This window comes from Syzygium oleosum, unplaced genomic scaffold (assembly GCF_021117445.2).
Source record: "Syzygium oleosum isolate NSW1041296 unplaced genomic scaffold, Sole_v2.1 Sole_v2.03, whole genome shotgun sequence".
In the NCBI taxonomy this organism is placed as follows: Eukaryota; Viridiplantae; Streptophyta; class Magnoliopsida; order Myrtales; family Myrtaceae; genus Syzygium; species Syzygium oleosum.
The window spans coordinates 7,220,054-7,234,839 of record NW_026607487.1 but is presented as its reverse complement, the minus strand read 5'-3'; the positions used below and the strand labels follow the sequence as shown (position 1 = coordinate 7,234,839).

The window sequence follows — 14,786 nt, the reverse complement described above, 5'->3', positions numbered from 1 at the left end:
TCTGATCAAAACAAGACCCAACACCAAAATATATCAAGCTTATACTAGCTTTCTTCCACAAGAATTCATCATGATTTCACTCTTTCGGACCGACTGTCGGTAAATCCAAACTCGAGTTGGCCTCGACACGATTCAGTCGAATGCTGTGTAAAAGGAGCAAACAAAAAGAAGGCACCTTGAATTGAAACCTTGATTTTCGATGGTTTAAATTGGATAGCCTTCTTCCAAAGTTTTACAATCTACAAGTCCCTTAATTTCCCAGATAAATCCCAATTAAGCAGCAGTTGCATTTGTTCTTTCGGAGCTTGACTTCTCACCGGCCATGTCCACGTCCTTCTTCACCGGCGACGCATCCAATTCTCTCTCCGAAGAATCCTCGACCGTATCTCTGAACTTCTCGTATATGTCGCCCCTGTAAAACTCCCTGGTCCTCGCCACCAGTATCAGCGAGACCAGAGCGCCAAACAGAGTCACCAACGTCAGGATTATGAAGGACAGCCTGTAACAGTGCCTCCCCATGCAGGTGAGCTCCTTCACCGAGTCCCGGCTCATCCCCTTCCTGGAGAGCTCCTTCAGCGCCTCCCGGTCGTAGAGCATCCCAGTCACCTTCACATTCAGGATGTACGACCCGAGGGGGCTGGCCAATTGCCCGCAATTGAACAATGTGGAGTAGTACTTGAGCCCGAACAGCTCCGAGATGATGGCGAAGAGCAATGGCAGCTGCGCCCCGAACGAGAACCCGATGATGATGGACGCGATGTAGAGCGACCCGGGGGAGGGGAAGGCTATGAGGAGGTGGCCAACGCAGGACAACAGGAGGACGAAGGTCATCATCAGGGGCCGCGGGACCTTGTACCGGACGAGGAGGCTCTCGGAGATGAACCCCGAGAAGACCCGCCCGAAGTAGTTCCATATGCTCACGAGCGAGACGAAGGAGCTCGTGATCCGGGCCTGGTACCCGAGCGACTCCCCGATCTGGCCCAGGTTGTCCACCGCCGTCAGGCTCGACCCGAGCCCGCAGAGCGTGGCCAGGAACAGGATCAGCATGTCGATGCTGAGGAGCGCCTGCAAGATCGTGTAGTCCTCCCCTCGGGGCGGCGGCTTGAAGATGTCGGAATACCACGGCACATGGGCCGCCGCCGGCTCAACCAATTTCGACAACGGCGGCTCCGAACGCTCGATTTTCACTCTCAAAGCAGGATTCGGAAGGCCGTGATTCTTGAGATTCTGCTTCTTCCAGAGGGCTAATTCCTCGCCGATGATAATGAGCAGAGGAACAAACAGGAGGGCGCACACCACAGTGGCACTCGCTGCATAAGCCGCTCGAGGAAAGACGAACTGCTTCTGCAGAATCGTCATGACCATGACGAACAGAGCAAGAACGATCGACAGGTACAAGAATTTATAGAACACCCTCTGCTCGTCCCTCTGCCTCGGAACACCCTCCATCGTCCGGATCGTGTACACGAACAAGACCGAGATCGCGGCAGGAAGCCAAGCGATCAGCAGGATGAGGGACTTGGAATCGTTGCCGTAGATGGCCAGGTACATCTGGGTCATGACCGCCCCGCTCAGACCCACGAACCCTTTCAGGAGGCCCAGCATCACGCCCCGCCCCTCGGGGAAGTTCTTGACGCAGGTGACGAGGGCACCGGTGTTGGCGAAGTTCTGGGAGTTGGCGCCGACGCAGATGTAGAGGCACATCTGCCAGACGCGGGGGCGGGGGATCCGGCCGGTGACGGCGAGCCAGATGAGGAAGTAGCCGGCGAAGTTCATGGCGGAGCCGACGAGGAGGACGAACCACGTCGGGGTGACCTCGGCGATGAGGCCGGAGAGGACGCCGACGTTGGCGCCCAGGTCCTTGAAGAAGCCGAGGAGGTTGAGGGTGGTCTGGTCGTAGCCGAGGGTGGACTTGATCTGCTTGGAGTAGATGCCGAAAAGGTAGGTGGCGCCGGCGCCGAACATGACGAGGAAGGTGGCGAACACCGTGAACCACCGCCCGCGGAGCACGTGGGCCGCGAACCGGAGCGCCTCGGAGCGGGTCAGTCCCGGCGGGTCGGCCATCGGCGCCGGCGTCGGTCCAAAATGATAGTGAAGTGAAGTGAGAGAGAGAGAGAGTGTTAATGATATTGTTTGGGGTAAATGTAGAGCTGGCTTTGCTTACCATATAAAATGGATGTGATGTTCATACATATCTAATTATATAATGAACAATGCAACTTGCTCACGTCCCGCTTATGACCGCTACATGCGACGCGACATTACCACGTCGTGACGCGAATACGAATTGTTGCAATTTGCCCTAAGGTGGTGCGTTTGTTTCAGTGAAATTATTTTCCGAGAAAGCATTTTCTGGATTTTCATCCGTTCGGTTGTTCGAAAATAATTTGGTCAACCGAAAACACTTTTCGGTCTAGGAAATCATTAATGCATAAATTTAGGAAAGTGAATTCCCTACTTTAAGAAGGTAAAAACATTTTCCGGAATTGATTATCTTAAATTTGTTAATTTTTTTAATTTCCTTTTCTTTTTCTTTTTCTTTTTTTTTCCTTTTCCTTCTTCCTCCCTCCGCCGGTCACCAACCACAAGTATGGGCCGGCGATGGCTGGCCTCAGGCGAGGACGAGCTTGAGTTCGTCGGCGTCGCGTGAGCGAGGCTCGACCTCGTCGCCTCCACCTCGCCTCCACCTCGCCCGAGGCCGGCGAGCTAGGGCTCAGCTGAGGCCGGCGGGCTCGCCTAAGGCCTGTAGGCTCGAGCTTGCCTGGGGCTGTCGCCGGTCGGTCGTGGCGGAGGAAGGAGGAGAAAGAAAAGGAAAGAAAAGAAAAGAAAAAAAGAATTAAAGAATTAGGATAAGATCAAAAGAAGGTTACAGGGTACGCTAGGTAGTTAATGCAGACCGTGCCCTGAATCTCTTGAAATAGAGAGAATTTTGTCTTCTCGAGCTAATGATTTTGTCCCCGATCGGCATTGTTGCCGGCATCGGATGTTTCCGAAAGAGCAATAGGAGGATTTTGGAAAGAGGAATCAAGGGCTAGGACCATTTTATTCGGTATGCACATCAATTTTAACCAAAACGGGTGAAAATCGACTTCCTTTCCGATTTCAAGATTTCGCCCCGATTAGGGATTCCCCCGGTTCAAATCACACCCGTTCAGGGGCTTGATAGTCTATAGCAATTCGTGCCGAATGGGCTCGAAGATAATTTTGGACGAGCTTTTGTGAGAGTGCAATCCGCACTTTGAGCGGAAACCCTAGCATGCGTCGAAGCTCTGGCGTGGGTCATCAATGCCCAATGTCGAAAAGCCCTTTCACACGATCAAGTTTCGAATCCTCCTCGAGCCCTTTGGGATTTATGGTGCTCCGAAACTAATATCTTGTATTCTCATGCTTTCAAGTAATGAAATACAATGGATTTTTACCGACCAAATAACAACAAGAAAAAAGAATATTCAGCTTACGCCGGTTCAATCGCATTTTGTCCAATAGCTGAATTTGATCATCGGGATGGGATAAACATAGACCGACACTCTCTTTTCCACGCAGGTCTATGTGAGCAAAAATGTGAAACTTGTGGGGACTACGCAGGATGATCCTAGAAAGGATAGTCAATGGTCGGGATAATGACAATAATAGTTTTTAAATTTTGGCCCATTATGTAACGTGGTCTCTAAACTTTTAATTTGTTAATTGTGGTCCCTAAACTTTAGCCCAATGAGCAACGTTGTCCCTGAACTTTTAGTTTATTCAATATAATCCCTAAACTTTTGGTACATGTCCAATGTTATCCTTCTATTAATTCAAATTCAGGGATGTCATTGAACATTTTCATATAGTTTAGGAGGTAAATTGAATATGTACCAAAAGTCCAAGAACTACATTGAACAAATGAAAAGTTCATGGACCATATTGCACGTTGGGTTACAGTTCAGCAACCACATTGAACGAGTTAAAAGTTCATGGATCACATTATATATTGGACCAAAATTCATAGACTATTTGTATCATTTTTCCCCCGATGGCTATGTATGAAATCGCTCAAATCAGTTGAACCAGTGTCAAATGAGTCCTTGTTTTTCCTTAGTTGGGTCAAAATCTAAGTACCAGAGACCAGTTTGAAACTAGGGGAAAGAAATAGAATCTCGATTTCTCATTGTTCTTTGTCTTCTTTAACACGAGGCTCTTACGGCATCCGATTGATCTCCAGTCGAGCGCTACAGTTCCCCCGTCTCATTCACACGGCGATGTTCTTTGTCGCTTGGCGTCGAAGTTTTATCCTAGGGGCAAGACTTTTGGTGCGTTTCTTCCCTACAAACGTCGAGCGGATGACGAAACCGATTGAGTTTGTCACGCTTGATTGCCGTGGTTTAGGTGAGCGTGGATCGGCAGAAGCCGCGGTCTCTGCGATGACCATGAGTCCCTTTGGTCCTTATGATTCGACGTTTTTACGTTTCGTTGTTCAAAAAGTCCTGCTACCTTTGCGTTTGGTCAATAACCGGGGACTTAATCTCAACTTGCCCTGGAATTGGTTACAGGTGAGGAAGTCTCGTTCGGCAATTCCCGTCTTGTAACAGCAAATGACCGACGACGGGATCTACTCGCTCGACTACGGAATTGTCAAGATCGCCGTAATGCGACACGCCGTGGATCGAACCCCCGAGGTCCGTCGCGGCCGCACAAAGCGCACGACCGCTCGAGCCAGCATGGCTGTCTATCCAAAACTTCCTGCTGAATCGAAATCGCCCAAGCAAACAGCAACAGGTTCGAACCCGATCCCTTCCCTGGAGGATGGTGAGAAGACACACCAGTCCACCATACCAATAATTAATGTCCCCGTCCCAACAGCTGCATAAAGAGCATGACAAAGGTCGCAGTGGGACGACGTTGTAGATCCTGTGGCGCAGCACAGCACAGAGCATTGTTGTGGTCCGTGATCATATTCGCGTTGAGAGAAAGGGCAAATGATCACGATAGTGACAGCAATCATCCATGCCCACTGACCAAGTGTTGGATTTGCACAAATGGGCCTAAAGCCCTTTGGCGATCATGGCGTTGCTTGACCCCAGAGAAAAAAAAGCTTTCCTCAACTATCTTCCCCGATTGTTGGATTCACACACAGCCATGTTTTTTGGCAGTGTCGACTGCGTGGTGGGCTTTTGTGGACCTGGATGGACTGCGCCATTTTGGGTTTAATGGAGAGAGAACTTTATGCAGTGCTGATAGCCCAATTAAGGAATGGCCAAGGGGAAAAATTAGTGTGATCGACGGACTAAACTTTTCGATCGGGGTAGTGTTAAGCTTTGAACATTGCGATTACGTCGTCGTACACCAAAAGGGTGTTGTGTATTCATAAAAAGAATGACGGTTGTGTGGAGAGTCGGTGATGGCGAAATCGGGGTTGGTGGTGATGGGCTGGCTAGTTTGCCACTCCGCCGCGGTGATTTCTATCGTGCCGTTACGAGAAGAATTCATGTCACTTCCCTTTCTCAAGCATGATGTTGCTTTAGAAAAAAGGTGCGGAAAGAGTAAGCCTTATTCCGAATAATGATTTGCCCAACGAGAGATGTTGCAACTCTCGCTCATCAGTCACGTCAATCTTTATCACCAGCAAAATGATAGGCGGCAAAATGGGTCATGAATCCATATTTTTAATTCATATTTATTGGAAGAGTTGAATCGAGAACTCTAGCGATCAAAACTTACCGAGCTAGTGTTGGTTCGCTTCTTTTACCCTTTAGGGATCAGAAACTTGGCCTGCCTCTAGAATATGTTCTTTCCAATTTAGTTAATCACAATGTCACATTGTTTAATGGATCTATGAATGATTAGGGTTGTAGAACAGCCACTAGTGCTCATGAAAATGGCGATAGAACAGCAACTTCCACCTCCAAATCCAATTATAGAGAGGAGTGGGCCAGGAAATGGAGATATGGCCGAGTTAGCGATTTTCGCTAGGCATGATATTGGCCTTACTTTACGTGCAACTAAGAGCTTTCAAATAGTGAATTGATCGTTTTTGGCTAACCATATTTTCATCTATGCAAGTATCAGTAAATTACCAACATTATATCGGATTTAAGCCCACTTAGCACGTTTGATTTCACTTTGAGGCAACAGAGAAAAAGCCCTTTTTCCAAATTTTCGCTAATTTTTTTCCGAGTAAGGATCGAGCATCTTAGACTGCTGCTTCTAGCACCGTCACGCACCGCCCCCGGCCTCATCTCCGGTCGACCTCGAGCACTAACAAGCCGAGATGGACCTGAGGGCAAAGATCGAGCACAAACGAGTCGAAATTTGAGGTTCATGCTCAATTTGAGCCCCAGATCTATCCGGACAATCAAACGCATGTTCGATGCGGGATACAATTGTACCTTCAAACTCAGGAGGAATTACAAAGCAAAAAGAGCCTCGTACCCACACCAGTGGGACTTGCAGTCGTCTCGGCGGTCCAAACACTTTCAGAAGACGGCGGGCCTCGTAAGCTATTTTCGAGTTCTTCCTTTTGGAATTGGGCCCAATTGGATTAGCCCGCGCTCTTCACGAAGCCTGCTTATCGTTTTTTTTTGGTCGAGTTCTATCCTTTCCAAAACGCTCGAAACTCTCTCCCTTGGGGAGGCGTCGACATGCTTCCAAGGCTTAAGCTCGGACCTCGTCTCCGATTGCCTGAACTCTTACCAATATAACATTACGCGGGTTAGGGGTGAGCACGATTCCAATATATGTAGAGTAAGTGCCAGATTTCAAAAAATTGGAGAATCGGTTTTGACAGGCAGGTTCTAGGTTCTAGGTTCTAGGTTTTTGAATTCCGAAATAAGTTTTTGTATTTTTCTCGTTCGATGTTTTCGCGCAGTCCTGCGGTATTTCATATGGCGTCCGATGATGAGTGTGTAATTTGGAACCACTAGTTTGAGCTTCCATTTCCGGCGATATTCATGATTAAGATTTTTATTTTATTAATGTTTCATATTCTTCGTGTGTCTAAATATGAGTTATAATTAGTGGACTGTAGCAGCAAATAGTGGTCATTAGAGGTAATGATTCATTGCAATAGTTCAATTAAGAATATAGGCGAAACCTGGGTAGAACTTAGAACCTGTGACAGTGTAGGTTCTGAGTTTTAGAGTATGCAAGTTAGGTTTCAGGTTCCGAAAATTTGGGAATCAGTTCCGATGGGTGGGTTCCAGATTCCAGGTGAAAATTCGACCGACTCTGGAACCGCTCACCATTGACGTCGGTCGATAAACACATTCGAACTCGACTTCAATTTGACAAACAACAAGGCGAGAGACAAGAGGGACGCCTCTCGGAGATCAAATCGAACATGTCCATGTTTAGGATCTTGACAGTAAGATTCTGAAATGAATGAGGAGGGTGGGGGTACCATTTTGTCCATATTTCCTCACTTTCTAGCCAAAAACATTTAACCTTGGGCTAATTTTGACTAGTTTGGCTCTACCGCTCAACCCCCCTTTTTCCATGGGATCCAATGATCGATCGTCGGCGCGACGCCATGGTTCGACGTGACGTGATTTTGGTTGGTTCCTCCTTCGTCAAGAGAAAGTGTAAATGTAGAATAGTTTTCCTGATGAGCCTTGCAAAAGGAAGTCCAATCAAAAGGACAGAAAATGAGACGCGAATCCATTACTGAAAATTGGTTTGTTTCGCGAAAAATATAATAATTTTGGAAAATATTTTTCGGAAAGTCATTTTCCGGGATCCCGTGTTTAGTTGAAATCTGAAAATGAACTAGAAAATATTTTCCGCCGTTTAATATCTGATTTGATTCTCCTTGGGAAAAATTACCAAAAAATTCGAACTTTTAAATTTTTTAATTCCTTTCTTTTAAATTTTTTTCGTTTTCTTTCTTTTTCTTTTTCTTTCTTCCTTGGCAGATCGCCGGAATCTAGCGAGCTCATCCCTGTGGCTGGTTGCCGGCAATCGCTGTGGTCGGCGACCAGCCGAGGAAGGAGCAAAAAGAAAAAGAAAAATTCGAATTTTTAAAAAAATATATTTATTAGGACGACTGTTTCATTAACTAAGTATCCGAGCTTAAGCGCCAAGGACCTGAGCATGACCTTTGTGGACCCGGACTTGAGTGCCGTGGACCAAAGCTCAAGCATTGGGGACTCGAGCATGGCCTTTATGCACCCGGACTCAAGTGCCATGCAGGTCATTAGGCACAAGCACCAAGGCTCCAAGCTAGGCCTAGATGGACTCGGATGTGGGCATTAGGGGCCTAGGCCCGGCCTCGATGGTCCTGGGCCTGGGCACAAGAGATCGATCCTGAACGCCGAGGACTTGGGAATCAGTGTTGAGATTCCCGTGTCCAAGCGTATAGTTTCGAATCAAAGCGCCAATACCTAGTCACATTTTGGAAAATGTTTTCCGACTATTTTAAAGAGTAAATCATTTTCATGAATTTAAGCATAAGTTTATGTTAATCAAGAAAATAGTTTTCATTGACTCATTTTCCTGAGCCAACTAAACATCGAAAAATAAGGAAAATGTATGTTAGCAACCTCTGATTCAGCTACTAATCATGTCAATGCGAGAAGAACTAGAAACTCCTCTATTGCTCAGACTCCGCACCATCCAATGCCTCCACATGCCACTCGTGTATGGCGCCATCGGATGGAACAAAATTCTTCTCGTGGTCCAATCCCATTTCACGTGTGGCATTTCCACAGGAGAAAGAAATCCAGCGTGTATCCTGCGATAAGACAACGAAGATTCACAAGCGAGGGAGCAGCCTGGTCTGCACTTTTGCTCTTTTTCCAACCTATGTAGAATCCAAATTCGACCCATCACATTCCTACACTTCTCGTGAACACTTCACTGACTATATTTTATTCATTCTTTCGCGAATCCATACAATTCTGAACCCGAACTGATACAATGTTCTTCGAGGCTTGGACGCTCGACTGCTCTTTTGCTCCTTTGGCAAGCGGGACACATCTCAAGACCCCTCAACTTTAGGGCTTACTGAAATTAACACACTTAGAATGAAAACAATCATATCTCTCTCTCTCTCTCTCTCTCTCTCTCTCTCTCTCTCTCTCTCTCTCTCTCTCTCTCTCTCTCTCTCAACATTCAGGAGTGAGGGAGAGGTCTCTACTTGGATCCTTACAGTAGTAATACACCATGTAGTTCCTCTGGACCCACTCCATCGCCGCCTTCTGTTGGTGGCTCAGCCCGCCGGATCTTGACGGTGAGGCGGAAGGCGGCCGGCACGAGGCGGGGCCGTTGACGGCGCACCCGCCTATCTTGAAGTTTGTGTATTTACCGACAAAGGGTTGGTATTGATAGTCTGCTTTGTATTTTCCGTTCTCCGTGGCCCAAGACGATGCGTCCCATATCGATCCATACACCCACATTGGCCTCAGGGGAAATGTCGCGTCACTCTTTCTACGGTACCTTCGTATCGGCACATCATCCACCAAGAATCTGGAGTCCAGCCGTACGTAGTTATAGTGCATAATTACAAATGGGATCAGAGCAAGAAACTCTTGTAAAACCTAATTACAGAAACCATAAAAAGATGCAACCTTCACTTGAAAACGGGAGAAAAACATTGTTGCATAGAAAATATTGAATATCATGCTACATAAACTGTGGAGAGACAAGGCCTAAATGACTACACTCTGAAAGATACTTTCACAAATTAGATGAAGGTTACTATTGATATTAACTAGATCAAACCATATATTCAAGAATTAAAGGATGCTTTGATTACGAGTCAACTAATTCTCCCAAGTCTATGCTATAGGACTCTAAGAGAGATTTATGATTGGATGCCGCCGCCAAATATAAATCACCTAACTAGGGTTCATTCCCTCAAAATATACACAGAGGCAGGTGGTCCAAGAAAGGTTGTTGTATTTAGCTGATGGGGTTTCTATGGACATACAGTCTTACAAAAGTTCCTTTACACTGGCTGATCAAAATGAAATCGAGTATTTGAAGGATATATGCATCTTCGAAAGGAGACTCGATAACATGTATCCATGTCATTCTTCAGACCAGTTTGTGTTGGTAAAAGTCTCAAGCCACAGTGCGCTTAAACCAAAAGAACATCAATCAAAGTTCAAAACATATGCTAGAATTAGTTGTTTTCCGATATAAGAAGAACAAGAAAGCAACAATACCGACATGATCTCATCAGGGGTCCAGAGAATGGCGTAGTTATGGAAATCCTCGGTGGGGTCAAACCAGAGATGGAACTTCATCTCTCTCCCGATGATGTTGCCATCCCCACTCCCCGCGATGTACACATTCGTCTGCAACGTGTACGGCTTATCAGGCGTCGTCCCGAGGAACTCTATGTCCACCTCATCGTGGTTACCCGGGTAGTCCTCGCTGTTCGATAGCTGTCACAACAACACATTTGTAATATGTATGATAATTATCAGTAAATATCTTATAGCTAGCAAGCAAAGAACAAGACAAAAAAACAGCAAAACAACATGGAACGCGAAAACAGGGGTTTGTGTTTGTGTTAGTGTTAGTGTCTAAGAATGTGCTTTCTCACATAGAAACATGTGTTGACTCCTGCCGTGTAACCAGCTTGAAGCTTCACAGCCACACCGAAATAGCCAGATTTGTAGGGTTGAAGCGACTTGAATCCACTTCCTGCTCTCTCCAAGAAACGTACACGCAGTACAAATGCCTCAGATTAGGGTTTCATTGTCTCAAAACCGAATGAAAAGTGCATGCTGGTTGGAGTTTGAAAAGCTCGTGCATGAAGCAAAGCGAAGACATGAACGAAGCTCACTCATTGCACTATGCTATGATTACTATTACTAACCCGAGGAACTATCCAGCCAGATGGTCAAGGAGCCCTGGTCTAGAATCTGGTGCTGAGGGCCCCACAGGTTCCTGAACCCTTGATCAAAGGTTATGGCATCGAATCTGGAGCTGGGGTAGTAGCCAGGTGGAGGTGGGCCCTGTGCACTGACGATGCTAGAAACACTCAGCATCATCATCATGATCATCAGGACCCAAATGCAGGCCATGTAAGAGGGACAATATTGCAGAAACATCACCATGGTCCTTCCCAGGTGAGAGTGCACACCCCCTAGTGAGCTTGAGAGTGTGCTGAACGAATGAAGACAATGAGCACAGATGAGAGAAGAAGGTGAATGTGTGTACATGTGGAGGGATGTGGGCAAACGGGAGTTGGTATAAATAAGGAAAACCGGAGGCCCCCAACGTTGTGATGGAGGAGATCAGTTGGGTGTACGGGAGTTATAATGTTGTAGATGGGGACAAAATTGCAAAAGATTGGCCCATCAATGGTGAAAATTTGTCCTGTTTAGTAGTTGTAGGCATGTGTCCCTTTTGCCCCATTTCTTCCCACTTTTTAAGAAAATGAGATTTCTTTCTTCATGAGAAAACTCGCTACTTGTGGTTTCTCACATGGAAACGCAAAGATCAACATTGGAGGAGAGATGGCAGAAAGGATTCGTGGTTGATTATGTTGTCACATCTCGTTCCGATATGAGAAATAAATTACAATAGATGGAGCACCAAGAAAGTTTTGCAATTGAGGTCCTCATGATCATAGAAGCATACACATTCCAAAAAATTTGTTTTGTAATGAATAGGATAATTTTGTCGATTACGCCATTCATTGAAATGAGCCTATAAACAGAAATCTCAGTATAGAAAGTCAAAAAGTCGGTAGGTTTAATGTCATTTCTTTGCTTAGGATATGTTAGTTGAGATTTTCTTTTTTGTAAATTATGAAGTTATTATATATATGAACAACCCCTGCATGTTTGTTGAGTTAATCTTACACGTGATGCTGTATGCAAATGGACGAGAAAGACCTCAAATTCACGACTTGTGCTCTGATAACATGTTAGTTGCGTTTTTCTTCCTCGAAATAAGTCGATAAGGTTTAACCCGGTGCTTACAAAACGAGAACAATCAGTCAGTTTCTTTTGTCGTCTTCACGGGGGACCTCCCAAACGTAGTTTGGGAGTTTGCAGATGTTTCTGCGGCGTCGCCGCCAAAGTTTTGGACAGGTATCCAATGTTCTGCAGTACTGCATATATCAGGACAGGAGAAGTTCATTTTTTGATTTTTGTGAACCCGCAGCGAAACATACAATCTGTTTGCTAGTGTAGCCTTGACTTTGCATGCGGTGGATGCGTAGTTTGTCTGTCCGAAGGACGCCTCGTGAATGCATTGTTCCCGCTCGACGAAGGTAGATCAGAAACGTGTGATCCCGTGTCTTCCAAGATAGACTTGGACAATGATAGGAATTGGACAGTTTCTGAAGGGAGATAAATTGACTCTATGAGGAGCATCTTGTGTTGTTATAAGTTGGATTTTGTTGTTCACAAGTCCTCCTCAATGGAGTGAAGCCCACTCAGTAGCTTGCTGTAACCTAGCTGATTCCCATCATCCAGCATGGTCCCCTAAAACAATCAGGTTGTGAATTCCACGCGATAATCGCAAACTCCATCAACCTCGTGGATCATATAATAGTTGGTGCTGGCCAAAGTCCGGACGGGTATCTGAGACACACAAGAGCACTTGATGATGTGGGTTATTGACCTTGTACCGTGCACCCGTGGTTCACTCAAAAAGTGAATTATCCTTTAGATTTGATGAACCGAGTCGATCGACAAAGGTTGTAAAGGGTCTTTTGTTGATCTTAGACCGGCCGGAAAGTGAATGGCAAAGAAGTAAAATACAAGTAAAGTAAATGTTCTGGAAATTAAAGGTGAAATAAAATATGAAGGACATGAAGTTCATTGATTGATTGGACGAATCTTTAAAAGAGTACAACGTGGGTATTTATAACCCACTATCGACGGTTATTTACGAGCAATTGCAAGGAAGTGACAAACTCCAAACGAACTCCTATTATATAACTTCACTTATCTGCAAGAAGTTACAAATCCTGAAATTATCGGCTTCATTCTTTAATAATTACAAACTCGTGTCGATCTTTCACCTTCGTCTTTCAACCGACAAGCTAACATGCCTTTGCTCTGTTCATCGATTATCCTGCTTCAACACTTTGATCGCAATTTAATAGTGCTTGTTGTCAATAACTTGGTCGATAATTTTATCACTCACTCTTAAACTTCCGGTGAGGGTTCGCATCGATCACACTCGACATAGCATTGTCGATCTTAATTGAACTCGTATATGATCAATCACCCTGTTCGATGCTATTTTGACTGAACTTTGCTCTTACAGACCCAACTCTACTCACCGATCGTAACTCAATAGCAGGTCATTTTCGAGTGTCAATAACCCCGCGTCCCCACGCTCATTCGCTTTTCAACCACTGAGCTAACCTATCGAGGGTTATGAATTCGATGCACAATCATCACATATGCCGATAATCTTCCAAAAGATGCTATTAGAAAAGAAGAAAAGATAATTTGGTGAGCCATAACTTTCAGTGCATGTCACAATCTATCGAGCTCTTATACTTGCATGGAGGAGACGGCCTCTTTCATAGACCATAGAACATAACATCAACGACTAATCACGCAAGGGCAAGAAAGGGGGGCGGATAGTTGGATCGTTGGCCTACGTGATTGAATGCGCATGGGGCCTTCGTCGCCGACAGATATAATGAACTTTCGAGGCTCTAAGAACGACGATAGCTTCCCACACTAGTGCAATTCAACGCCACTTAAATAACTTCTAAGGGAAAAAAGGTAGTGCAGTCTCTGTTCCTTAAACTAGTGGAGTTTGAATGATTATGATGAGCAATCATATGGAGAAAATCTCTCTGACCCATCGATGCTGAGGGTGAGAAGACGCCAAGTTTTGCCGTCGTGTCGTTCTTTGTTCTTGTCTAAACCTGATTTGTGCTGATCATTTCCTGTGGCTATCGTACATTATAATATTTGATTCCACGTAAGGTGTCGAAGCTGCTTGGAAATGAGAGGAGTAGTTGGAATTATCATCGACTTAAAAAGGTTCGATTAAGTCAAAAATTCATTTTGCGTCATAAAAAATAGGAGTGATCGATTCGTGGATGGATTTGTTTTTACCCTATAAGGTCAGTTCCCCGTTTGTTGAATTGGGAACTAACCCTATTCGTTTTATCCGGTTCCCGGATTGTACTCATGAACCGACAGTGTTATTATTATTTTTATATGGTTATTGATATAAATTATATTTAAAAACGAAAGAAATTCTCAAGGAATTGGGAATATACTACTCGGTCAACTCTTTGTCTTTAATTTCTTTTATGGTCTTGCTATAAAAAAATATATATATTCTCTGGACCAGTTCCACCTATGTGGTCCGATTGGTACCGTTTCATCCCAGGAATTGTGAACCACCCAGAATTGGCCGATCTAGTTCCTGGGTTGGACCGGAACCGCTGCACACCCCTAATAAATAGAGGAGAGAGGGTTTACTTAATTCATTCAGCATAAGAAACAATCGACGACAATTAGAATCTTTCTATAATGTACTGCCAAAGCTTATAAATAATTACCGTCATTTCATGTTTGGTGATAAATCACTATTCGACCATCAATCTTCAATTGTGATAAGGTAACATTTTTTTTAATTAATCCTTCCTTTATCTAAGATTATAAACACTTATTTTTTTTTTTTTTTTTTTTTTTTTTTTTTATTTTTTTTTTTTTTAATTTTTTTTTAAAAGAATATTTTTTTATTAAATAAAAAAAATTATTTTTAAATTATTGGAAAATTTTTTTCCAAAAAAATTTTTTTTTCCTCTCCCCTTTCCCTCTTCCTCCCCCTTGGTTTTTGTGCTTTTTGTTTTTGGGGGGCCTCCTCCCCGCCGG

The 14,786-nt window shown here is 44.8% G+C and overlaps 2 protein-coding genes across 5 annotated transcripts; both read right to left on the bottom strand.

Moving 5' to 3' along the window:
* Window positions 1-176: 176 nt before the first annotated feature.
* Window positions 177-2,114, bottom strand: LOC115687496 (protein NUCLEAR FUSION DEFECTIVE 4). Its single transcript, XM_030613091.2, has one exon. The coding sequence runs from the start codon at window positions 2,062-2,064 to the stop codon at window positions 274-276; it is 1,791 nt and encodes a 596-aa protein (XP_030468951.1). The 5' UTR covers window positions 2,065-2,114; the 3' UTR covers window positions 177-273.
* A 6,701-nt stretch (window positions 2,115-8,815) lies between these two features.
* LOC115687499 (xyloglucan endotransglucosylase/hydrolase protein 31-like) lies at window positions 8,816-11,211 on the bottom strand. 4 transcript variants are annotated; one of them, XM_056309160.1, is made up of 5 exons: window positions 10,802-11,211; window positions 10,526-10,626; window positions 10,147-10,364; window positions 9,086-9,441; window positions 8,816-9,051 (listed from the first exon to the last, which is right to left on the bottom strand). In XM_056309160.1, coding segments are annotated over exons 1-5 (1,023 nt in total). In that variant the 5' UTR covers window positions 11,148-11,211; the 3' UTR covers window positions 8,816-9,049. The 4 variants fall into 4 exon arrangements, with proteins under 4 accessions (XP_056165135.1, XP_056165134.1, XP_056165136.1 ...); XM_056309159.1 differs by having other exon boundaries at window positions 8,816-9,045; XM_056309161.1 differs by having other exon boundaries at window positions 8,816-9,041.
* Window positions 11,212-14,786: the final 3,575 nt, after the last annotated feature.

Excerpts from the sequence above, each read along its gene's own strand:
- LOC115687499 (XM_030613097.2), bottom strand. The coding sequence starts at position 11,147 with ATGTACACACATTCACCTTCTTCTCTCATCTGTGCTCATTGTCTTCAT. Across the intron at positions 10,365-10,525 it reads GAGTCAACACATGTTTCTAT|CTATCGAACAGCGAGGACTA; the intron begins GTGAGAAAGCAC and ends TTGTTGTGACAG. Across the intron at positions 9,442-10,146 it reads TGGACCCCTGATGAGATCAT|ATTCTTGGTGGATGATGTGC; the intron begins GTCGGTATTGTT and ends GCTGGACTCCAG.
- LOC115687496 (XM_030613091.2), bottom strand. The coding sequence starts at position 2,064 with ATGGCCGACCCGCCGGGACTGACCCGCTCCGAGGCGCTCCGGTTCGCG.